This window comes from Aulonocara stuartgranti (genome assembly GCF_965226115.1).
Source record: "Aulonocara stuartgranti genome assembly, chromosome: 16".
NCBI lineage: Eukaryota > Metazoa > Chordata > Actinopteri > Cichliformes > Cichlidae > Aulonocara > Aulonocara stuartgranti.
This window is the reverse complement of record NC_138952.1, coordinates 32,652,485-32,677,682: the sequence shown is the minus strand read 5'-3', so window position 1 is coordinate 32,677,682 and position 25,198 is coordinate 32,652,485. Positions and strand designations below refer to the sequence as shown.

Below are 25,198 nucleotides of genomic sequence, written 5' to 3'. Positions count from 1 at the left end.
ATTTTTTTTTATTATTTTTATTATTTTTGTCATTTCTGTCCACACTCCACACCAGTTGGTGGCGGTACTGCACCATTTTGCTGTTTGCCAACCGCCAGTAAACCCTATACAGAAGAAGAAGAAGAAGAAGAAGAAGGCTCTGATTTATGCATTGATGACATCATCACCAGGCGCCAGCTGGAGGCGGAGATTGACCGTTCTCGTGCACGTTGATGTGTTGAATAGCTGCGGAAGGTTCATTTTCGGTATCAAGCTTACGGCTGGATTCAGAAGAGAAATGTCTGTCACCGAGATGTTCAGTTACATCCAGGGCTTCCTGAGCGCAGACCAGGACATCAGAGAGGTAAGCACGAACAGCACAGCGTTAGCTCACAGAGACTGCTAGCTAGCAGCTAACCAGAGCCGAAGACTTGTCGTTAAACGTTTAATGAAAATATTTAACCCTGGTAAATGGGACATTATGGTTTAGCTGCATCAGCTAATACATTTAATTCAGGTCGATAACAGTTCGCAATAAATATCACTTTTACTGAAATCTAAATATCATCAAGCTCCAGTGTTTTTACCACGCTTGTAAAGCGTTTCCCCCAACCAAAGTTAATTTAAAAATTAGTGAATTTAATGCGGGATAGCTTTAATTCCGAATATTGCTGATTGGTTGTGGCTGTATCGCCCTAAGACAGATTTTAAACCATTGAAAAATATACCCGGGTAAAATAGACAAAAAATAACATTGCCCATTAATAATGTAGAAAATATGAATGTACTGGTGAAGTACAGAGAAAGTCTTTGTGGATACAGAGAAAGCATGTGATAAAGAGGAACTGTGGCACCGTCAGGAATGGCAGAGAAGTATATGAGGGTGGTGTAGGACATGTATGAAGACAGCCAGACACAGGCGAGGTGTCCGGTAGGAGTGACAGATGAGTTCAAGGTGGGGCTGAGATTATAATAGGGATCTGGTCTGAGCTCCTTTTTGTTTGCAAGGGTGATGCACAGGTTGTAAGCATCTTAGGTATTCAAAGTGGCAAAGGTATATTGATTTTATTCGGACTTTAGTAGAAGCTTTAAACACTTTGTTGTTCTTCATTCCCTCTTTTCACAGGATATTCGTAAGGTGGTTCAAACCTTGGAACAGACCGCCAGGGAAATACTAACAGTACTACAGAGTGTCCACCAACCAAGTGGATTCAAAGAAAGTGAGTGACCCGTGGAGCTGTAGATACTTGGATAAAATGATTTTTGAACCTCTGGTATGATAATCTTCTCTTTTCTCCCTTTTAGTTCCCAGCAAATGTGCGAAGGCGCGGGAGCTGTTCTGCACAGTCAGGACACAAATTGCTGAACTCAAAACAAAATTTCCTATGGAGCAGTATTATAGGTAGGAATGACTTTCTTCTCAACAATTACAGTTATCGCCATGATTATGCAACGCTAATGAGTTTTTGAATGTTTGTTATTTTGTTCATGAAACCAAAACTCGCAAAATTTTGCTGATAATGTGTTTTTAACTGTCTTGTTTTATTATTAAGTATTTTTAATTTATGTGCCTCTGGCTCCCTAAAGAAACAGGACTCACTGTGAGCAGGATATCCTTAAGAAATCAAGTGTTTTTATCTTTGTTTCTCGGCTTTCTTCTTCTCTCTTTAGGTTCCATGAACACTGGCGTTTTGTCCTGCAGCGTCTGGCTTTCTTAGCAGCGTTTGTTGTCTACCTGGAGAGCGAAACTCTTGTAAAGCGGGAAGAAGTGGCACAGATACTCGGGAGTAGGTACCACTTAATGTCATAAAGTCGAAGTCTCACTGGAGAAAGTCGGCTAATCTTTGCTTCCTCCTCTCTCTCCACCTTGTAGTCGAAGTGGTGCGAGAGAAAGGCTTCCACCTCGATGTAGAGGACTACCTGGCAGGCGTCCTGATCATGGCAAGTGAACTGGTGAGTTTACTGTTAATTGTTATGTTGCTACATGCAGTCATGTTCTATATATTAAATACATTCTAGGAATCATGAGGACAAGCACTTGATTGATTGATCATCAGCAAGTTTGAGCTCCTCTATAAAAGCAGAAGTTTTGCCAGTTTGCAGGTCTGGAGCATTCAGGTGTGTGTTTTGGGGAAGAAAGATATTATTGCAGTAATTTCTGTCCTTAAATCTGGTGGTAAGATTATTTCCAAAATGTTGTAAACAATGATTTGTTGTGTATAAGTTGACCTTAACTCACCATGCTGTTTGTCGATCCAGTCACGCTTGGCGGTAAACAGCGTCACAGCAGGAGACTACAACCGGCCCCTGCGCATCTCCAACTTCATCAACGAGCTGGACTCGGGCTTCCGCCTGCTCAACCTGAAGAACGACCCTCTGAGGAAGCGCTACGACGGCCTCAAGTACGACGTGAAGAAAATCGAAGAGGTAGTTTATGACTTGTCAATCCGCGGTCTGGCCAAGGAGCCCGAGGCCGCTGGTGAGAAGTAGAGCGGCGAGGGTGCGATTGGCAGTGGGAGAAGGAGGGCGTGGTGGCTGCCCCGCCCCCAAGCTGGGAACTCTCCATGGCTGCTGCAGATTGGAGACTTTACACCACCTGGAACATGAGAGCCAGGGATCTGCCTGAGGCCCCAGCAACCGAAGACAGACTGTGTGTGTGCGTGCTTATCGGCGTATATCTGTGCGAATGCATGTGTGAGACGTGCGTCAGGTGGATGGCAGTCTGTCGGAAAGGATGGCAGAGGCGGCGACGCCCCCCATCAGATGATTTACTATCAACGGTTTGATTTGTTGCTGGTTTTGGAAACACGTTCTCAGTCTTCTGATCCCTGTTAAACTGAGCTGGTTTTGCAGCTGTTCACTCTCTTTCGCAACAGTCAAATTTTTATTATTTCTTTACAGTGTATTGATGCTTAATTGTTTAAGATGGCTCAGAGTGAAGCGCTCCAGCCAGGCTCATTTATTCTGTCATTGTTTTTATGTGTTTACAAAGAAAAAAGAAACAAGTATTTGTGTTGTTTACCAGCATTTGATGCCCGGTGTTTCTTAGGACTCTGACTTTATTGTTTAAAAAAACAAACAAAAAATATCTAGGAGCCTCATTTATAAAGAAGATGGTCCACTCAAACTTGAGATATTAAATCTAAAATCCATAAAGAGAGTAACAACCGATTCATACATTTTTAAAGTGTTTGAACTCAGAAGGTTTTGGATTTCCATCAGTAGCATTTATAAACGAGGCTCTGGGAGAGGACGAGCCAAAGAAAAGACAAAGATGCACTTCATATGACATAAAGCTACTGTGATGAGTCAGGTATGTTCTTTGTTTTCATACAGTAAGAAACCCTTGCAGCGCAGTGCCAACGTCTCTGTGTGTAGTACAGTGTGTCCATTTGTTTTTCATGGAGAGAAACATCTTGAAGGTTTGTTTCTGTTGTGGGCGTCCATGCTTCAGTTTGCTTCGATACTTTAATGTTGCTGAATGGTGTTTTTATATGGAAAAAAAAAATCACTGTTTTCCTTCTATATTGTGATTTTGTTTCAAATAAATTGATCTCAATTGTTCAGTGTGTGTTGTTGTCTTTGAAATCCTAAAGATGATGCGAATGATTCTGAGTACACACATCTACGTTATAAAAGACTTTATACAGGAAAAAACAACAACAATAAAGGTTGTGTTTAAAATCTTTTAATATAATGCACAATATATTACACTGAGGAAATAAAACGTCAGGTCTTTCATACACAAATGAGGAAAAGAAACTTTAATGAAACTGCAGGTTTAGTTTTTTCTTTTTAAATCTGAAACCGCGTCCTCCAACAGTACAGGCGTATCGGTGTGGAGCTGAGCAGCCCTGCCCTCCAAAACACAGTGATCGTGCTACTTCATAACATAACAGCATTGGTCTTATCTGGTGGTTTTGGTTTCGATGACTGGGTCGACTTTATAGTTTCAAAGTGCTGGAATCTGCTTCGGTCGACCAGAGTCCCTCTTTTACATCAAGTATGGTCAACAGTAATGACTGTGTAACAGAGTTTTTACCAGCGGTTACACTGGAGAATATACTATTACTGAATCATAATAATAAAGTGCATCAAACAAAATAAAGCTCTCTTAAATAATAAAAAAACAAAACACACCATGAGTAGTAAAAACACAAATTAGAAGAAGACACAGAGGATCAGTCGATCACATCAGCAGTCAGGGACTGTCGAAGGAATAATTATATTGCCTGTAAATGAATCTCGGTCAAGTGACGGAGAGCAGACGAGTCTATTTCAGAGGTTAATGCTACTATGACGGATTGCAAATACTTCAGTCAGTTTTCATTTAACAGTGATCAAGTACCAAGGCACAACAGCTCATCGCTAAGTCACATAACACAGCTGAAACTGCGTCACGACGAGATGGTTTGGATGCTTTTTCTTTGAGGCGTTTGTCGTCAAGGTAGCAGGCTTTTTCAACCTTAACGCCAGAGTTTCACAACAGAACCTTTTTTTTGGTCTCTCACAGCTACACAGAGGGTGGGATGGACAAGAAATGGTGGCATAACTGAATCAGTTAAAGTATTAAAGTCATAATAGATAGTCTATTAACAGAAAGTCAGTGATTCTAAGTGGTTTGTTTACTGAAAAGTGATATTCTTAAAATCTGAATATAGTGAGTCTCCTAAGAAGACTCTTAGGAGTTACTGATGCCAGACCAAATGATTGGTTGAAGAAACAACCAGCAAATCATTCAATAATACAAAAAACTGGTTGTTGATTCTCTGTTATTACATTATTACAACTGTGCAGAGGCCAGTGGTGGTCTCCACATGAGGTCCTGAAGCTGAGGTTGGAAAAACTCTGCACTTAACACACAGGTAGTGTTTGACGTCACCCGGTTTGACAGGATGTTCCAAGAAAGAGGACTGACGAGACTCTTCACAAACTGCTTTCATGGCACTTAAATATAATGACCGTAACAGAGGCGTCCTTAGCATTAGGGAAAGCTTTAGTCGTGCCCACCGACCAATCAGACTCCAGTTAAATGTGCCACATAAAACCCAACGACACAGTAAAGCAGGATTAACACCTGAACGCCAAAAGGAAAACCTCAGGAAAACGAAATGCATATACAGTAGCTACTTACTTTGAAACTGGCAGAGATTATTGCTGTTACGTGAGTTCTCACTGAAAGACGGTGACGCGTACAGGTCTGTACAGCCCGTTTTGAGAGGCTCTACTCCACTGCTTATCTGGCAGTGAAAGATTGCCCTACCGCCAATGTACAGTAGAGGGCGGCACACGGACACAATAGGGCGGTGATGACAAACGAAAACCACCGAACAAAAAGATGTGGACGACATTTCTGCCTTGAGAAATGTTCTTACGTCACACTGTGTTGTATTAAAAAACAGAAAAGAAACTAAAAAAACAAAGATGTTACAATTTTTCCCGTTGCAGTCGGTCATGTTCAGTCATGCTGTTCAACAGACACACGTTACTTACTGAAAAACACAGCTCTGCTTCTCCGAGAGCAAACAGTCTTTACAATCAAGGCCGACGAGATCGACCCAAGTTTTTTTCTTTGTTATTCATTTGGTCGTCCAACAATCTGACTTTGCTCTTGTAATGTAACAGTTTCAAATTAAATCTACATACATAATATTTTATGACAGTATGGCGCACTTACAGCTTCGTAACAAAAACAAAGTGCTTCGTCGTTTTCTTGCCCTCATGAGAGTCTGAGATTTTTTCTCTCTTCCCTTTTTATTTATTGTTATTGAATTCTAATGAGTTATGACAGCGGAGTCACTCAGAAATGCTTCCTGTTGTCGGCTGATTTTTGCAGTAGGAGGTTATTTACAGTGTAACAAAGGTGAGTGGTGGTTAGTCTCAGGACCGCGTTTGGTTCGTGTTGATCATGATGTTGGGCAAAGCGTTACGTCTTTTCCTCCAGGTGCCCAAGTCCCGAGCGTACCTCTTAATCTGGTGGAACCACTGCTGGGTGCGAGATTTGTCAGAGGCGCGGAAAACGAAAGACTCCCGCCGGATGTCAAGCACCTCGAATGTGTCCTCGCAGTCCGGATCTGTCGACACCACGCAGTTCCCCAGTCGGATGGGCTCTCTCAGCACTGTGAACTTCCCGCTGCTCTTGTCCTTGATCAGAACCAGCACTCCGTCCCGAATGCTCTCTCCGCCGCTTTCCATCTGATCCCCCCGAGCCACCAGGTCGGCGCACAGTCCCTCAACCGTCCGCTGCGTCCTCACCATCAGCAGGCTCTGGACGTTCTGGAACTTGAGAGCCTTGCTGCCCTTCTTCACCCACTGACCGTCCGCCGGCTGGGACAGCTGGAGCGGCCCCTCCATGACAAATCGCGTGTTTTCCCTCGCCCACCCCACCGTTTTCATCGACACCTCTCGCATCTCGATGTTGATGACCTCCCGGTTCTTGCGGCTGTCGCGGCGGAACGAGCGCAGGGACCAGGTGACCCCGTTGCCCTCCTGCTTGGTCTTCATGTTGATGTGCTCCAGGTGGGACTCGACCCGACTCTTGGCCTCACGGAGACGCGCGTAGTCGGGGTGGCACTCGGGAGTGACCTTAATGATGCGGCTCAACAAAAGCGGGTACTTGGTCACGCGCTGGAGGGGCGCCATAAGGAAGGAGCGCAGGTTCATACGACGCAGGGCTGTGTTGTCATTCTGAGAAACATCCAGGAAGATTCTAAAGAGAGAAGTGAGACAAGAGGACGATGAGAACGGAGACATTCTTACAGTCTGTGTATGTCTTTGGGGAAACTCTTAAAAACTTGATTAATGGAATCATAAGACAGCCTGAGTCATGGGTGAGCTGCAGTTCTGTCTAAAAATATGAATCATTGCAGCTCTGCTCTTGAAATAGAACATCTTCTGAATAAGTGATAACTCGCTGTCCTTTCCATTAAGAATTACACAGCACAGCCGTGGCAGGAACAAGAGAAAGCTCCCACAGCAATTTTGCCATCACACAGAGCCACAGGAAGACCAGTCCTTGTACTTTGTGTGTACCTTAGCAGCTCTTTTTCTTTCTCCAGTGTATTCAGCATGTTGACTGAGGTGGACTGCTGCAGACAGTAGGTCTGAAAGGCGGGCAGCATGTTGACAAACTCCAGAAAGATCTCTCCTATGTACACTGTCAGCAGATCTTCATCTCCCTGAAATCAAACCACAGGAAAGCAACGGCCTTAAAAGTCATTGTCCAAAGTGGTACGTGCAGACTTTATGCTTGGCTCTCGCCTCATCACTTCACACAAGGGTACTAATTAGTGAGCATAGCAGTTATCAGGGAGTGACAGTAATACTCCCAAAAATTATTAGTCCCAGATATACCAGCTGTTTTAAGGTAAACTTGAAACAAATGGTAACTAAGTACAGTATCATACAGAGAGCATTTTAAGACTCATGCGTCTCACTGAGAGAAGCAGAAATGAAACAGAGCTAGGAGAGACACCCTTCAACTGTGATATGAGCGTTGATATTCAGAGTTCTTCCAACAGAAGACGCTTTGCAACTTCCCTGTTTGTGGCGCATGTGCTTGAACAGCATAAATATGTAAATGACTACCTACACATAACAAATGTCAGGGATTTTGTTCATGTCTTATGTGTCTGAAAGAAAGAAATGATCAGCTGATATTTCAGAATACGCACAAACAAAATAAATAAGTAATAAAAGTACCAAAAGTGGCACATATACCGTTTTCTGATGACTCTTTAGACCATAGGTGTCAAACTCTGGCCCCAGCCTAATTACATTTGGCTCGCGAAGCCATACCAAATTATTATTAGAGCTGGCCTACTGGTATTATACAGCTAATATATATATTGTTTAGTATTAAGCTTTGCTTGTTCCATATTCAGTTTTTCAGCAAAACTTATTTGAGTCCATAAGAAAAGATTCATTCTTAAATCTGGAGGAAGTTTTTTTTTCCAATAAATATTAATGTTCCAGTTTTGAATTTTGGCCCACTGTGTATTTGAGTTTGACACCCCTGCTTTAGACCTTTAGTCATTTGAAATTCAAGGTGGCCGACATTTTTTAAGAAGGCTGTTGGCTCTCCTTCTTTAAATTTCTTTTAAGAAAATTTCTTTCTTTAAAGATAAGTAGAATGATCTTAATGCTTGACCTTAAAGAAACTTATTTTAGTAATAAGAACTTTATTTATGGAGCATTTTACAAAGTGCTTTATGAGTCTGGAATTACTTTTTTTCTAAACAATTTGTAAACAGGGCTGTAGCAACAAAGCTTGTACTTTTGTTTCAGACACATCTCCTGGATGGACTCCTGCACTCTTCACTGTTTAACTCTCACCACTGGCTAAAGCTGGCTCAGGATCTTTCTGACCTGCTCAGAAGGTTAGCAGTTTGATCCCTGACTTCTATACTTAAAGCTTACCTGGCAAGACAATGAACTTCAAATTTCCCCTGATGCATCGACTGGAGTATTTGTGTGTGTGTGTGTGTGTATAATTAAATTGTATGTGCGAGTGTAGTGCTTTGAGATCTCAGTAGAAGCACAACAGTGCTGTATAAATATCAGTCCATCTACCTTGCGTTGTACTATATAAGGACAGAATGCAGAGGGATGATAAGTTAACTGAATTAACTTCAACTAACTCTGATTTATAAAACAGACGTTGGTGACATCATTGCTGTCAAACTTGTTGATGAGGCACTAGGTGTCTCTGTTTTGTTGTACTGTGTTATGCAGACACTAATAGGAGGGTAATAAGCTCCAAGAGCAACACCTGGGCCCAGTGAGCTGGGCTGTAAAAGCTCCCTCCCTTCTGCAGTGACCATGTGACTCCCAGGCTCGGACCAGCACAGCCACAGTGTGTGCTTCAGGTTTATTTTATTATTTGCTCTCCAGCCACCCATGCATGCTCCACACTGCTGACTTTCTGATAAACACACACACTTTTTAGTTTCATTATATTTTTGCAAGTAAATTGTAATTCCCTTCATCTTTTCTCCCTCTTGCTACTGCAGCCAGTGAGCTGGGCTGTCAGCTAACTAATGTTACTGACTTGTTAGTGTAGTTATATTTGGCTCACAGGAAGATTGGACCAGCCAAAGGGTAAACAGTGCAGAGACACGTGTGCCAGGTTAACCGGTGATTCTAAATCAGCAGCAGGGTTTAGATGCGAGTCTGAACGATTATTTTTCACTCTTTGTTAGAGTGCCCATGGTGTACCCAACCTCTCGCCCAATGTCAACTGGGATAAGCTGTTGAAGAGGCAAATGTTTACAGTTATCAGTAGCACTAACGCTCCTTAGCTTTAATGCTAACCACTGATTTGTTATGTGTTAAGCCAAAATAAGTAAAAAGAAGACTAAAGTGCTCTGTATAGCTGAGACGATGTCCAGAATTGGTGATACTTTACTGCAGGCACTATCATCACTACACAAACAGTATACAGTCACTCATTGTTAATGTAAGCATATTCTTGAGAGCATGATTAATGGTTCCTCTCCTCTACTTGACAATAAGTGACCTTGTTTTCGTCGTCGCTGTGAGAGAAACAAACATTTTTACCTGCAATTGCTTTGAGTGTATACATGTAAATGCGTGTGCTTAAACTTGTAGTTCTGATGTTTGTACTGAATCTCTAAAGTGTACTTCTACATATATCTGAATTTGGACTCAGTAACAGTTAAAAAAAGAAACAATGGCATTTAATGACATTATAAGTGTGACCCTTAAGGTGAATTATGCAACAACAGGAGATGTTGAAATCCGTTTGTGAGCCAGAAGATGCCAACTTTGCTCATGCACAGCTGGTATTTATGTGTGTTGAGAGACAGAGAGTGTGGGTCACCTGGTCAAAGGCCTGATCGATGCTGTCCTGCAGGTGTTCGGTGAAGCGTTCATTGACATCTATCAACTCCTGAACGTTGCTGAACACCACGGCGAGCTGCTCAGCGGTCAGCAGCCCGGCACTCTGCATGGGGCAGTAAAACTCCTCTTTGATGATGCGCAGGTCCTCGCCGTAGCTCGACTCCGTGTTCAGAAACTCCAGGATGGCTTCCTTGCGTTCAATGCGCAGCTTGGAGCAACGTTCGCACATGCGCTCTCCCCGTTCTTTCGAGGCCCCGTCCCTCAGTCCACAGTCCGGACACGGTCTCTGGGCCTCCCAGGCTCTCAGAGAGGCCGACGGTCTCTTCCAGGTGCGGGACAGACCCGGCCCGATGCCGCTGTCCACTCGTTCCACGTCGGCTCCCCGGCTTCTGCGGTAACGGCGAGGCTCGTTGTCCTCTTCGTCGCGCTCATCGCTGAGGCCCACCACTCCGCTGTCTGCACTCAGGCTGCTGATGGTGCTCCAGCGGTGTTGTCCGGTTCGAGTCACGCCCAAGACTGCCTGGCGCTCCTCACCGGGAGGCTCTGAGCGACCACGAATTGCTGCGGGTGCTGGGGAGAGGGATGTGAGAATGATCTGATTCATTAGCAATCAGAATGTTTATGGATTTACCCTCCAGTTTTTGTCAATCAAATAAACGCAGGTTTCTGGGAAAAGGCCAGCAAGGTCATCATTAACATATGTCGTATTGATGGACTTCCTTTGCCCAGCACTAGTGTAATGGGTCTTCAACTGACAGGGAACATAAGCGGGTAGTTTGTGTGTGTGTGTTTGGTGGGAGGACTTGAGGACAGGGTCCAACGGCCATAATGTTCAGTGACAAGCAAGACTCCAAGTTGCATAAGGGATGTAAAAACAGAACAAATGTATTTCTTAAAAGCCTTTTTTTCTTTTTTAAAAAAAGAAAAATGGGATGGGATGTCAAATGCCAGGCTCAGCTGGAGGCTCATTCACAATTTATTTGGATTCACCTCATGGTGAGGTCAGAGGTGTAATGAGGACAAAGAGTTCTGTAAAGGTGCTGGCATTTGTTCACAGGAAGGAAGCATCAAGTCAAATCCCATCACACAGTGATGGGGTCAGTGCCATACACCATAGGAATATGTGCAATGTTTATATGTTGAGACTGTATACAAAGATAGATGACCTGAAAGTCCCCCAAAAACAAAGCCAAAACATCTCAATCACCTCTTTGTAGATGGATGAACCCCACCTGCTCCATGCTAGCAGACAGGAAATAGGCCTAAATACAAACCATCCAGCTTTGTAGGCGACTGTCACTGAAATCAGCTGAGTTTACACATGAGGAGTCGTCAATGAGATGGCAAATAACTGAGAGAAACTGAGGGCTTAAATAGACTGGATAATAAGGAAGAGTTGAAACAGGTGAGAAAACATCTGGAATAAATCTAACTAATGACACAGAGGAAGTAGAACTAAACACAACGCACAGGACAAAAGACTAAAAGAATAAAACAGGAAACAGGCACAGGGAAACGAAACAATAGCAAAAGGTCCAAATTGACAACACTGGGTCAAGGATCCAGGTACCCTGACAGAGACAGCTGTAGTGGACATCACAGGCTCTGATTGCAGGTACGTCTCTAATAACCCCAAAATACACCAATCAGCAGTATTCTTTATAACTTTTGGTACAAAATCAAAGCTGAGAAAAGTGGCTACAATATACTGAAGTTCATTCACACTGTAAGGTTACCTACATAGCTTTAAAAAAAGTTGAGAGGCCCTTTTCCCCAAATTTAAAGTGCTGTTGCCAGTTTTCTAACTAATCATAAGATAATGTTACCTGCCATTGTGCAGTTACACTCAACAACCCACAGCAGTTGAGATGTACATGATTTCTAAAAATCATTTCAAAAACACAGAACATGGACAAGATTTTAATGTCAAAGGTATTATATCTCTTAAAAGTCAAAGTGATACAGAATCCAGAAAGCTTTACTGACATGTAGGCTTCCAGCAGCCTACATGTTAAATAGCTACCTGCCCCCTGAGTTATGTTTTATTTTATTCATTAGGGTCATTCGACTCGAGCTTGGAAATATTTGTGTGGAAGCAAAGTAGAGGCAATAAATGTAAGTGTTTTACCAGTTGTGAAGAATCTCTATTTTGGTGACATTCATTAAAAATGACCTTAGTGATGTTGGCTGGAAAGTTGGATTCAAGGATGAAGGAAGCATCACGTTGATTAGTGTGTGGCTCCTGTTTGCTGAGGTAGATATTTGAGCAACACACACATATTCTTAATAGTTGCATTTTTGTTACAACCCAAACACTTCCAACCAGATTTGACGCATGGACATCCTTTGATGGAAGTTCACCAGTCTGTGTCGTTTCAGCTGCAGTGACACAGAATTTTTTGTTGAAGTCGTCCTTATTTGTGGGATTTTCTTTATCCAAAGTAGCTCCATTTAATTTAACTAAAACCTCAGCGGATTACACACTTAAAGAGGAAGAAGAAGGAACACGATGTGGCACACCTGTTATGCACTTACCACTGTCTCTGTCTCTATCGCGATCTCGACGGTGGCCGTGGAGTCGAGCGGCGGCGGCAATCTTCATCTCCAGCTGCTTGCGCTTGGAGGCGTCGGCCGGCATGGGGTCACTGTAGTGGGGTCGCAGGCGGCACTCACGCTGCGCTCTCACCGTCTCAGCCAGCTCATAGGCTGCGTCCGAGCTGGAGCGCCTGCAGCCCAGACTAGCGTGCTGCCAGTTGGAAAGACACGTGTGTCAATCAAATGGTCGTGTTGCTATAGCAACAGGTGAAAGAGGGCAAAGCTCTCTGAGGTACTAAAGGAGGCAATGACAACAAGACTGAAATTCCAGCTTGCGTGTTTCTGCGTGTGTGTGCCTGTGAGAGCAGTTACCATGCACAGTGTCACCATCTTCACTGGCATGACATCATTACATAACAAATTTTGGTTATCGCTCTGATCCCGGCTTGTAGCACTGACAAGAATCCAAATTTCACAGTCAGTCGCAGCACTAATCGTCTTCCAAGTCTCGTAAAAAGGCTGTAAATTCAGCGAGGCCACGCTTTGAAAATTCTGCTCTTATCGCAACTTCAAACCACCCAGCCTTGAAGATGAGAGATATCCTCCAGATGACAAATTCTTTAGAGGTTAAAGCAAGGAATTCCCCAAACACTGCAGCATTCAGCATGGACAAACACTCCTCGAGTGATCTCTGAAATTCTTTTAGGGTCTCTCAAGCCCCTGAGAATCAACCTGAGATATAAAGTTCAAAGGTCATACCTATAGCATCTTCCTCATCACCCCAAAGGCATCGTCAGCATCCCCTATAACATCCATATAATGGCTTTAAATTGCCCATTATCTTCCTAACCGTAGACACGAATAGAGCAACTAAATATGACTGAAAGGTGCAAGACTTCCATCGCTTCACACAGCTCGCAGCTATTGGATAAAATGAAGGAGAATAATTCATATTCTACTAAATTATCTAATAACACCCGTTTGTCTGGTAAATGCAGAGGCTGTTAATTTAAAATAAAAGAAGGCAAGAAAGAAGCAAACGCACCTCGACATCTGTTGTCTAAGCTACCTAACAGCTGCTGCAACATGCAAGCGAGGTATGACTCCATGTCAGTCCGGCTCTTCTGTTCTGGTCTGCAGATGCAGAGAGGAGCATGATGCTAGCTGCAGCTGAGCCTGGTGTCAAGCTGCAGCCAGCCAGCCAGCAGAGAGAGAGAGGAGGCACGCAGAGAGCAGGAATGGAGCGCTCAGTTACCAGCAGCAGCTCACTGCTGGAGGGGTGCTTAATCCTCCTTTTTTTTTTCTTTTACTGCATCCTCAGTCGTTGAGCTGTAGCAGGAAGACAGACCGCTGCATGCTTGTTCTCAGCAAATACCTCTGCATCAGTATATGTGAGGGATGTGCATGTGTGCGTGTCGCAGTCCCCTTGCTTGTCCCAGTCACCGATGAATACCAATAGATCAGCGCGTTTCTGCACACTGCGAGGCAACGGCAGAAAGCAGAAGCAACCTAAGGAGCGCACGGGGAACGCTGTTAAGACATGAAAAACAAAAAAAAGAGAGAGAGAAAGAATCCTTACGCATTCTCCTGCTTCCTCTCTTCCTCCTTCTCCTGCAGGTGCTTCTTCGCCAGCCTTGGCTCCGCAGGCCGTTGCCGACGTTGCCATGGCAACGGCGGAGGGCTGACAGTCGGCCGAGGGGGCGGTGATGTCACAGCCTCCGTCCCGGTCACCTGACAGCCTGACGGGGGTCTCGGCGGAGATCTCTGCACTGCAGCTGGTGAAGAGAGGAGGGAGATGGACATAGAGAGGAGGGGAGGGAGAGAGATGGGTGAAGAGAAGGGTGGGAGATTGGGAGGGTGGGGAGGGGGGGGTGAAAGGGAAGGAATAGAAAGCAAAAGGATAAGGGGGATAGAAGAAAAAGAGGAGGGAACAAGACGTGTGGGAAAGGTATTGAATGAAGGAAGAGGGGGAAATTATAATTCTGGCAGAGCCCTCTTCTGCTTACAGCATCTCTGTCATTCATTACTCCTCAGTCTTCCTTCTCCAGCTCACATGCCTTTCTTCTTCCTGCTATGTCTTCTCCACCACCCACCCAACCACCACCTCCTCCTTTACCCACCCAGACTTCCAAATCAATCCCTCTCCTCTTTTTGTGGCCACCAAAGCCCACCCGCCAACCCTAAGCTCCTCCTCAGGAGCACAGTAATTAGGCCCACCAGCAGACATTAACACCTGAACCCCACGGACCACGGGGACAATGCCTTTTCGCGGCCACGCACAAACACGTGGAGGCATTATAGTTTTCTTTCATTCCTTTGTCTGACAACTGGGGATTCGTTCTTGCTGCACACAGACAGCATGAGATCTGTGACATCCCAAAAAAGCACACAGTGACAAACTGCTGCACAGGAATTTCACTACACTGGAAATTGCATATCCTTGAACACACAAACCACAAATACATGCCTGTGGGGACTTATACGAGCATTTGTAATAGCAGAAAACAAACAGACCAAAGCAAATACAAATCCACCACAAGATGTGCACCTTAAAAGTGGCCAGGGATCGTTGTTGTGATTCACTTAACGCATCAGTGAATGAGTACAATGAGTTTATTAGAGCTCGTTTACACTGAGTTTATTAGGGGACATTTACTCTACGGCCGAGCCATGCAGTAAATGTGCCCTACTCGGAGAATGGACTAAAACAACTTAAAAGCTAATTATACACAGGCGGCACAAAAGTGCCCTCCAAAAGTCGCTATAAAATCTAATGCTGAACTGCACAACTTTACGCCAGCACAAGAAGTCTGCACGTTTATGTGGTCAACCTTTTAACCTTTATAAAGGCTTAACATTCGGACTGGTAGCTGGTAGCTATCTGCAAGCTTCATAACTGGACCCACTTGTAGTTTCGGTTCCTTGTGAAACATTTTTAATATTATTATCTGACAAATAACTTTGTTTCCTGTGTGGTTAATTTTTCTAACAGTTTGTTCAAGATTAAATTTTAGTAATATTTGAATGTGCTAGCACTGATTAGCAAGTATCTGTGTCTGTCCGATACTGTCTTTGCATGCTACTTGCTAACCTAGCTAGCAAGCTAGTTAGCTGACTAGCACTTTCTCCAAATATGGTCATTTCTGGCTCAACAAAACCATCACACTGAGGCTTGGAAACAGAACTTCACAAACCAACAGGTACTTTCCTCTTTTATATACAGTCTATGTTCATTCCTGGCCTACCCTGTTTATTCCGTCCCTCTCTTTAAGTCCTTTGTGATTTCGTGAAGTCATTTAAATGAAGTGTTAATAATACAGGAAATGTTGATTTGTGGTGTTTTACATTTTGTTTATGCCATTAACTTCAGGAGAAAGAACCAACTGCTATGCTGTATATTGATTTTGTTTTTTCAGCACTGTTAAACTTCACGGTCCAGTAGCCACGTGTGGATACTACCATATTACTGCAATCATTGTAAAAAAAAATGTTGTGACATCAGTTTGACATATTTTTATATATATTTTACTCAAAATAAAGGTGTTTGTGATTTTTTTTTATTAGCTACGCGAGCTTAATTGCCCCAGGGATCACAACCCATAACGGAGTCTCGATGATGTCTGGGCCCTCACAGGGAAAGACAGGCTGTAAATTCCTGATATACTGACTTTCTTCACAAAGGCGTGTATTTGACAAGAACAGAGGATGGTTAGTCTCAAGAATTTGACGCAAGAGTTTAGTAAAACTGGCTCGAGCTTTACTGTAATGTTGAGTGAAATGTCTTCTCCATTGTGTTTTAGTAACAACAACAAAGCATCAATCAGCCACAATATTAAAACATTAACTGGTAGAATAAATAAGATTGATTATGTCGTTATACGGCAGTTTTCCTTTGGGAATCTCTGAGAAAGCTCTACACTGACCCGTCTTTTAATCTTCCCAGACTTAAACCTCTTTGAGTTTTAGGTCTGGGAAGCACAGGCTTGTTCTACACCCTGCAACCCACATCGACCAAAAAATCCCTGCCAAGGTCCTTCGACACCACAAACAGCCCAACAGTGTCTGAAAACCAACTGGTCACAAGTGAGACCCACACAGTAGGTATATCAGTGATAGCCACTACTAAACTTACATAAATAGAGTAGTCATAGTATGTATTCATTCAGCTTGTGAATGCTTCATTACTTGTTTGTTTAATCCATACATTGATGGAAAATGGTAGAAAAAAATAACTCAAAGATATTAATACGGCAAATGACCAATAGAAAAATAAGAAATTCATTGGTGTTCTCGGGGCCCAGAACCAGTCGATTCATTGTTTCAGCACCAGCTCTGCTATTAAATTTCCTTTGGCTTCTCTTCAGCGTGTGTGTGCTGACTTAACACGAGGTCTTATTACTCTAATGGTTCTTACATAACAGTGTCTTTCTGAGTTCTGTCCCTCCCAAAGCAGTTAAACTGCTGAGCCCTTTCTGGACATGTCGTAAAAAAAAATGTTTTCAACGTCCTTCATATGCTGCGTGGCAGCTACGTGCGCTTCAGCTCAACTACTTTCTTCTTTGCAGATTAAATTGCATGAAACTCTGGCAACCTGCACGTTGTTTCTCAAGAAACACCAGCACAGCAGATGAAGATGTCCAAATCAAAGCGTGGCAAAAAGCCCAATACAATTAATCCCCCGGCTCTGAAGCATCTGATCGCTTTCCCGTTGAACAAACTGTCATTAAAATGCATTTCTATCACAGTATTAGCTGTCACACTCTGGATGATGCATGGGATCCAATAACCTGTAGTTTAATTTATCAGGAAACCGCTGCATGTGATAGATCAGCACTCAACACTGCACGGCGTGACACCAAAATTAGCCTGGCTGTCACCTTCACTGATCCATCTATCTCTCAAATTAATTCATTTTGAATCTGATTGGGCGAGTGCGATCAATTGAGACGAATACACAGAAAATAGATATAAATAAAAATAAAATCTCATACACGCCTTCTTCTTGACGTCTCTATATAACACTATTACTGCAGAGTGCAATTAACTCAGTGGTGCAGCTTTATGCTTCAGCCTATGAAAAAACGCTCCCAGGTGTAATAATATGAATATTACTGTAATAGCGCAGCTAAAACACAACGCCCTGCACACCTAAACAAAGAGACTCGCGACGGACGTCAGATACCTCGGGGTGCAGCGATCACACAGCATACTGTCATGTTTAATTAACTAATAAATGTCCAAGTATTAAAACATTCACAGAGCCTCGGGCTGTATTTAAATCTCAGGAGAGTGCGGGGTGTGTTGCATTATGGGTGCTTTTTTGTACATAAAAGAAGAATCCGCTCCGGATGCTGGAGATGTGAACGGGCTTTACGAGCACTGTAATACTGCTGACAGCATCAGCTGAGTAATTGATTAGTGGACCGGGAGACAGTGAAATAGCTCTGCAACTGCTGGACTGACTGTCGGGAAATTTTGCAGGGACATTCAAACTGTTTCCTTTACTGTCACTGTGATTTTTGGGTTTTATTCAAAGCGTTCAGAATTTTTTAGGAAAGAATGCCACAAAATTTTGTTGCAAAAACCAACGTCTCTCACTTGCCTCATCTCTTCATGCTTCGTATAGCCCCATGGTCAGGTCAACGTCTCCCTAAAAGTTTGTTTAAAGAGTCTCAGATTCTCAGATTCAGCTGTTCTTTGTGTTTAGCAGTATTAAGCAAATATTCAACTAAAACCAAAAATGGATGTGAAAAACAATGCATACATAACTAAAATACATTTCAATTAAAGAGGAAATATCCTTAATTTTTGGTATTTGTTAGTTTGGCGAAATTTGTTATCACAACCTCCCCGATGAGGCTCTGATCGACGAGTTTATTGAGACTCTGGATGTCTGCAAGACTGTGAGTCAACTGCTTTCAAAAAGTTCTGCTTATATTATAATATTTATACTAATTTAACTTAAAACTTGTCTCTCGCATTGGTCATAAATACAATCATAATTCAAAAGACTCAAACTAACAAAGAATAACTATAATAGCTGTAATGCTCACAACCAGTGCGACCAAATGCAGGTCCACTGAGCTGCTAGCTAATACTGGTCTTGTTATAAAGATTAAAGGAAAAGAAACAAGCCTGCTGAAGGCATCACTTGGAGCATCTTTCACGCTTTTATAGTCTATAAAGCCTGATCGTAAAAATAAAGTAAAATAACTGTTAGTTGCAGCCTTAGACTACAGCTCTGCTCTCTTACATACTGAACATATTCTGTATCTATACAATCGCACACACGCAGCAGATATTTTTCTGCTGCCTTCATGCAGTCATCCATCATTCTTTCTAGCAGTGCAGACAAAGGAGCGACAGTGAGCGGAGAGTCCAGACTGGCAGGGAAAGATACCGTCTATCTCTCATTTAGCAAAACCAGGCAGTTGGGGGGTGGGGGGGAGTTTATATTTCTCAACTGACCTTATCAAGCAGCTCTTTGTTCGGGGTCTAATATTTACACTGCAAGAAGACCTAAATGGGTGCCCAGTGCTGTAAAACACACCCTACCCTTGTTTGTCCTTGATCAGAATGAACCACAGTGGAGTGAAGCCTGCATTTATTTAGCCAACAGATGACACTGAGAGAGGAGAACCAGGGAAACAACAAGTCTGCGTCCTCCAGTCTGTCACTGCCTCCTCATGCCAGGCTCCCGCCCACAGTCTCGTCTGCAGAGCCAACCCTGTTAGCTCCGACAGCTGTTATCACAATAACTGAGATAAATCAATAACACAACAGCACGTGCGGGCTTAAACAGATGGACGGGCATACACTGATACAACGCTGGAAGTGTACCTGCATATACTTTACAGATAAACACTTCAGCGGTTGTAAGCCCCTACAAGGATCGGATAATGTATATTGTGAGATTTAATTTCTCCATTAGAAAGATTTAACTGGATTTTAAAAGAATGTGCTTATTTGTAAGCACCACTGTATGTACAAAATACACTTTGCTGTACTAGTACTGCAAGTTAAGAGTTAATCATAAACCTGTTCCTTGAGCCCAAAGGTCTTGTGTGTGAATGTGTGTGTGAATGGGTGGATGACTGGATATGTAAAGCGCTTTGGGGTCCTTAGGGACTAGTAAAGTGCTATATAAATACAGGCCATTTACCATTTACCATTTGATCTCTAATAAATAAGGATATATTCTAGATACATTATGTATGTTTGGTTGTGATGGAGCCAATATGTGTGCAGGTGCATGCCAGACAAATAGGGAACAACTCCATAGTCATGGTTGTTCCCACCACTATTATGCAATATTATGTATTTTAACCTATAGACAACATGTTAAGTTTAACTTTACAACAACTAACACATACACAGCACTCCTCTCTCTCCTGCCACGCCTCTTCCACTAACCTCTTCTTGATCAGGTCCAGTGCAGAGCCAATGAGACCATCCTTCATCTTATAGATCTTGGCTCCATAGCTAGACAGTTCGGTCCCGTCCAGCAGAAGAGCAGGGCAGCAGCTGGAGGGTCGTTCCCACTTCTCCCTGCTGGGCGGAAAGGGAACTGACCCAGCAGGTTCCAGACTGCTCCTCCTACGCTTGGCACTCCCATCATCCCCTCCTACGTTGCTGGCCTTTTCCTGGGCCGAGCCACCCTGGGGCGGCAGGGGTGAACGTGGAGAGGGCCCCGTGCGGATGGGAGAGTACGTGCTGGTGTCAGAGATGGAGGAGGGAGCGGGAGCTGCAGTGCCGTTAGCGTTCACAGTGTTGAATGTACGTTTCTCTGAGGACGTGATGGCCTCGGGATTTTCTCTCTGCTTTTCGAAATGAGGGTCTGAAAGGATTATCGCACCATCTGATGCTCCTAGGTCTTGCTGGAGGTCAGCTACAGGTTTTTCAGATCGTGTAGCATCCACTGTGGACTCAAGGTTCTGCTTCCTCTCCATCTGCCGCATCCTCTTAAACTCCTCAAAAGTAGGTATATGCAAGCGTCCCAAAGGAGGTCTTCGAGGCTCTAATGTAGAGTCTGATCTGCTTCTGTTACCTGAAATACTGTCTGTTGTGTAGGATGTCTTAACTGCCTGCTGGGTGGATGGGGCGCTGTGGAGAGCCAGGTTGGGGCTACTATTCTGCCGACGGAGCTGTAAACGCCTCAAGACCTCCTGTTTTATCTCCTCTGGGCTGGTGATGCGCATTGTAGTGGGTGGCCTGGAAACAGGACCTGTTGACTTCCCGTGATGCCCACTGTCCCGTTCCATGGGTACAGCGCACGGGGACACCGTAGGACGCAGTGGGAGGGGCTTCAGAGGCTCAACAGCTGACCTTGCACTCTGAAGGCGGAGTTTCTCTCTTAGGCCCTTCCTCGCATCCCATTCATCCACACCACTTGGAAACAGCAACTGAGGGAAGAGTGGCAGGTCCTTCCTGGGCAGTCCGGGTCGAGGGTAAAACGCCAGGCTTTCTGGGTTGGGTGCCAGCCCATGGGAGCTGTCTGGAGACCCATCATACCAGTGGCTAGTGGAGGTGTAGCGTAAGATAAACTCACTGTCCACGCTCCTGTAGGGAGCACTGCTGAGCGAGCACAGACCAGAATCTGCCAGAGTGTTCCAGTTTAAGTTCTCCATACTCCTGTAAGGCCTGCTGCCATTGCTTCCAGTATGAATGCAGGCTGCTCCCTGACCTGGCTCCATCCCCAGACCGCCCTGTTGGCCGGAACAGTACCTGAGCCCCAAGTTTGTAAGCAAGGTGCTGCTGTTACACCGGGCCATGAGGGGAAAAGGTGGACCATGAAACCCTGGATAGTGAGGGACGCTGGTTCTGTGCCGGGGGAAGGAGGACAGTGGGTCAGGAGACAAGGGGAGGTTGGCGATGCAGGGCTCCACGTCCATGACGAGGTCGAGCGGAGAGGTGCAGCCAGCAGGGGAGCCGGCAGAGGCCGCGACGGAGGAGGTAGAGGGGTAGTCACATGGCGGGGGAGGCTTCACGTCTGGCATGGCTCGGGGCAGAGCGAGCAGCCCTCAGACGTGCAGTGAGCTGGTACAGAGATCCACAGCCTGCAGCAATGAAGACGAGAAAGGACAGAATGTCTTTATTCATGGACCCAAGCAAGAAATTGACAAAATGACTTCACATCTTGGAACATTAGCTCACAGCCTCAAACGTGAATTTCATTACTTTAGATGTTTCCTCTATCATAACACAGCTCAAAATTGAAACATTACTCTTCAGTGTAGATTGTAAAATGACCTTTTAGTACAGATCAGTCTTCTTCAGCCACATTGGCGACTACACAGACCACATGTACTGGATGACCACAACTCTGGACACAGAGACAGTGTCTCTGAAGCCTGGTTCGTTCACCAGAGTAATCACATTTATATCATACAAATGGCGTTCTATCTGCCCCCTTGGGATATTTCTTTTTTTTCCTTTCTCTGCGGCAAGAATAATAATAGAGGGATTATTGCCTGGCTTTTCGGCTATTAAAACATGAGATTGAGAGACAGATAGTGGAGGATAGTGAAAAAAAATGAGAGAACCCTAGTAGATGAGACAAAGATGAGACAGATGAAGAGGAAATGAGTGTGATGTTAAGAGAAAGCAGTAAGCTGAGGGGACAGTAATGAAGATAACTGCCTGGCAGTCCACTGGCGGATGGTTCTGCTTTTTTCCTTCAGACTAACCAGACAGTATAGCTGCAGATTAGCAGCCAAGACAGTTGGCAAGATGGCACCGGGTGTACTGTGGCTCTGTCGCTCTCTTTAATGAGTACAAATAGCAAGTTCACCGCCCAATACAAATTCTCATTCTCCATATCTCACATCGGGTCTACATCACAGTGAGTAGCGCAGGGTCATGGCTGTGATTATGACTATGGTTATGAAACAAGGACTCAGAGGGCTCATCCCTGATGCATTATGTGAATAATAAAATCCAAATCATCTCCAGACTCAGATGCTCTCAAATGCTAAAGCACGAACAGGCCGCCACGCTTCTCCGAGGCTTCGCGGTAATAAGTAAATTGCCATTCCTTACATGGTTAGAGGTAAGCAGCCCTGCGATCCGAGTTAATCAGTGGGCGGTTTCCCTCGGATTTTATTTGTTGGCTGCTAATTAGATGAACATGCTCAAAAAAACAGAAAAAAAGCACGAATCTGTTTTTATAAAACGAATCCTTGTAGCAGCAGAGTCTGAAAGACACACATTCACAAAAACATAATCCTTTTATCTTTATCTTGAACAAGGAGGAGACTGGTGATATTTTTATATATTTCATATTAAGAAAACAAGAGTGGAGTGATTGCACTAACAAGTACTGTGATTATCTAAAGCCGGATATATCTGACTTCTCCTTTTGTCTATTTTTTGTTATGCATTGCACAAGGTCGCATGCTGCTTCTCTACCACGCATGCACAAGTAACACTACATTTTTATTTAATCTCAAATGCACTGTCCTGCTACCTGAACACTTTGGATCCCCATACGTAGATTACTCTGACAATGACAAAAATGTAGGAAAATGTAGTGCAATGTAAGAAAATACTCCTGGTTGAATCACACTCGAGCATGTAAACCTGTGTCCTGCTGGTTTAGGCAACGCTTTCTTTTTAAAGGAAATGAAAGTAGATTTGTGCGTTTTAATAATGCAAACATGCAACAAAGAAGGACGAATTGACTAACACTTTGTTGTAGAATAAGAGCAGCTTTTTCTGTTTGTTATATTACTTCATGTGGCTGAGTCATTCTTCGTGATCTGGGGAAATTACATTATTTCAAGTCCACTTTTTGTAGGTTTTGCATGTTCTGTTGCTTTACACCGATCAGTATCTTAATGCCTGTGAATCATTTTGATAGTTTTTTGTATATCCTTGATGTTTGGCTGACAGGTTCTTGTGCACCACGCCCTCTTTTCATTAATGATCTGATCGTTATTAAGTATGTGCATTCACTACCTACTTGCATCCCAAAGTAAAAGAAATCCAGTATTGTTTTTTCTTTTTGCAAAATGAACAGATTTATTTCTATAATCAGTTTTAAATCACTACTTGCAAAACTAAGTGATGCCTTAGAGTGACTTCTCTGTTATTCTGCTTAGAAGACACATACAATATGCATGTGCGCAGTTCAGCTGTGAGGGAAAAAAATGCTGAAATCTGAAATTTGGCTTTAAATTAGCTTGCGTGTGAGTGTCTGAATAGCAGGGAGCATCCTGCTCGACATGCCTGTGCCTCTCCCTCTCTCTGTGCCTTTCTCTGGTTGAATTACTGCCAGAGTAAATGCTCTCTGGAGGTCTCGCGCTCTCTGCTCCCTCTGTCACCAAGCTAACTGAGGAATAATTCATCCCCACCATCAGGGAAGTAAATCAGTCACCATGTCCAGCATGCACAGGGGCTGATTTCTCGAGATATGATGGCAGAGCGCACGGAGAGGACAGCTTCAAAATGAGGAAATAAATCAATCAAATGATTGGATTCAGTGTCAGAGTTACTGCATTGCTGAGAACGCTGACAAAAAAATCTCCAATTTAATGAATCAGTTTGTGTATTACTGAGTCCTTCAATTTAAAATTATATGGCCAAAAAGGTCTGTGTCTATTTCAGGAACATTTGATTTAGTTTTGCATTTCCCAGTTGGAAGTAGGCCAGTCACTTCTAGTCAAATCAAATATTAATGGCATATACATGCAGTCCTGTAAGTTCACCCCATGATTCAATAGCTTGTGGAACCACGTTTAGCAGCGATAACCTGATAAGTTTCTGTATGAATACCTCACATTGTCTGTAGGTGTGTGTGCATCTCACATTGCTGTGGAGGAACTTTGGCCCTCTCTTCTTTTCAGTTCACTGAGTTTTCCATGTATTTGTTTTCTTACAGTCTCACCACAGCACTTCTGCATCGTCCTGCTGCAACCAACTTGGGCCAAGCTTTAGCTGTCAGACAGACGGCCTCACATTTGTTCATGGTTAACTCAAACAATGCAAGGTTGCAAAACAAGCCCAAATCATCACCCCTCCGCCACCATGCTTAACAGTGTGTGAGAGGCATTTGTGCTGACATCCTGTGCTTGAGTTTCTCCAGACTGTGCCTCTTAAAGCATCTCCACTTTGGTCTTGTGTGCCTAAAGGACGTTGTTCCAGACGTCTTGTGGTTTGTTCAGTTGTAGCTTTGCCATGTTCTTTTTAGAGAGAAGAGGTTTTCTCCTGGAAACCCTTCCAAACAAGCCATACTTGAACAGTCTTTTTCTAATTGTAATCTCACGAACTTTAACATCCTAACCCACTTAAATGCTTCATACCGTCACACTGTAATATCAAAACTTCCCTATAAAAACATTCACCATTTGGGAACTCCCTTTCCTGTGTCAAAATGATGTTGCTTCTCTAGTCAGTGCACACCCTGACTGGACCAGAAAGAAATTCAACTGCAAGAAAGGCTTCACCAGCCATCATCGGTGTTAGGTGATAATCCTCTTGTGAATTGGAGTAAATCTTTAAATTCAAGTTTCAGTGCTTCAAACCTGAAAAGAAGAGGCTACTTTAAGACTGGGGGTCCACATATTTTGTTCAGGTATCTAAATAAATCCATGTCCATCTGGTTATTATTCAGACAAAGGTCGGTAGTTTTCAGTCAGTAGTTTTGTCCTATTGAAACACAGAGCAATTATATCACTATTTGACACAAAATGAGTCACTTTATCTTATTTCAGTCGCTTACACAGTTTATCCCTGTATCCTCTTTTACTTAATATAACACAAAACTGTGCGTCTAAACCACTGGTGACACTGAAGGTCTTTAGGTTCCTCCTTCTCTGGCTCTTTT

General features: G+C 43.5%; 2 protein-coding genes across 10 annotated transcripts in view; one reads left to right on the top strand and one right to left on the bottom strand.

Annotated features, from left to right (window-relative positions):
• Nucleotides 1-148: 148 nt before the first annotated feature.
• tsn (translin) lies at nt 149-3,545 on the top strand. Its single transcript, XM_082508226.1, has 6 exons — nt 149-343; nt 1,106-1,199; nt 1,285-1,381; nt 1,651-1,766; nt 1,853-1,932; nt 2,239-3,545. The coding sequence occupies exons 1-6, from the start codon at nt 155-157 to the stop codon at nt 2,467-2,469; spliced, it is 807 nt and encodes a 268-aa protein (XP_082364352.1). The 5' UTR covers nt 149-154; the 3' UTR covers nt 2,470-3,545.
• A 106-nt stretch (nt 3,546-3,651) lies between these two features.
• arhgef49 (Rho guanine nucleotide exchange factor 49) overlaps nt 3,652-25,198 on the bottom strand; it is a 71,723-nt gene continuing 50,176 nt past the window's right edge. For all 9 annotated transcript variants that reach the window (XM_082507347.1, XM_082507349.1, XM_082507346.1 and 6 more), the window contains 6 exons: nt 19,789-21,431; nt 13,955-14,150; nt 12,376-12,586; nt 9,821-10,410; nt 7,012-7,157; nt 3,652-6,688 (listed from right to left, as the gene is read on the bottom strand). In XM_082507347.1, coding sequence (XP_082363473.1) covers nt 5,860-6,688; nt 7,012-7,157; nt 9,821-10,410; nt 12,376-12,586; nt 13,955-14,150; nt 19,789-21,371 — 3,555 coding nt within the window. In that variant the 5' untranslated portion in view covers nt 21,372-21,431 and the 3' untranslated portion in view covers nt 3,652-5,859. The remainder of the gene's footprint in view (nt 6,689-7,011; nt 7,158-9,820; nt 10,411-12,375; nt 12,587-13,954; nt 14,151-19,788; nt 21,432-25,198) is intronic.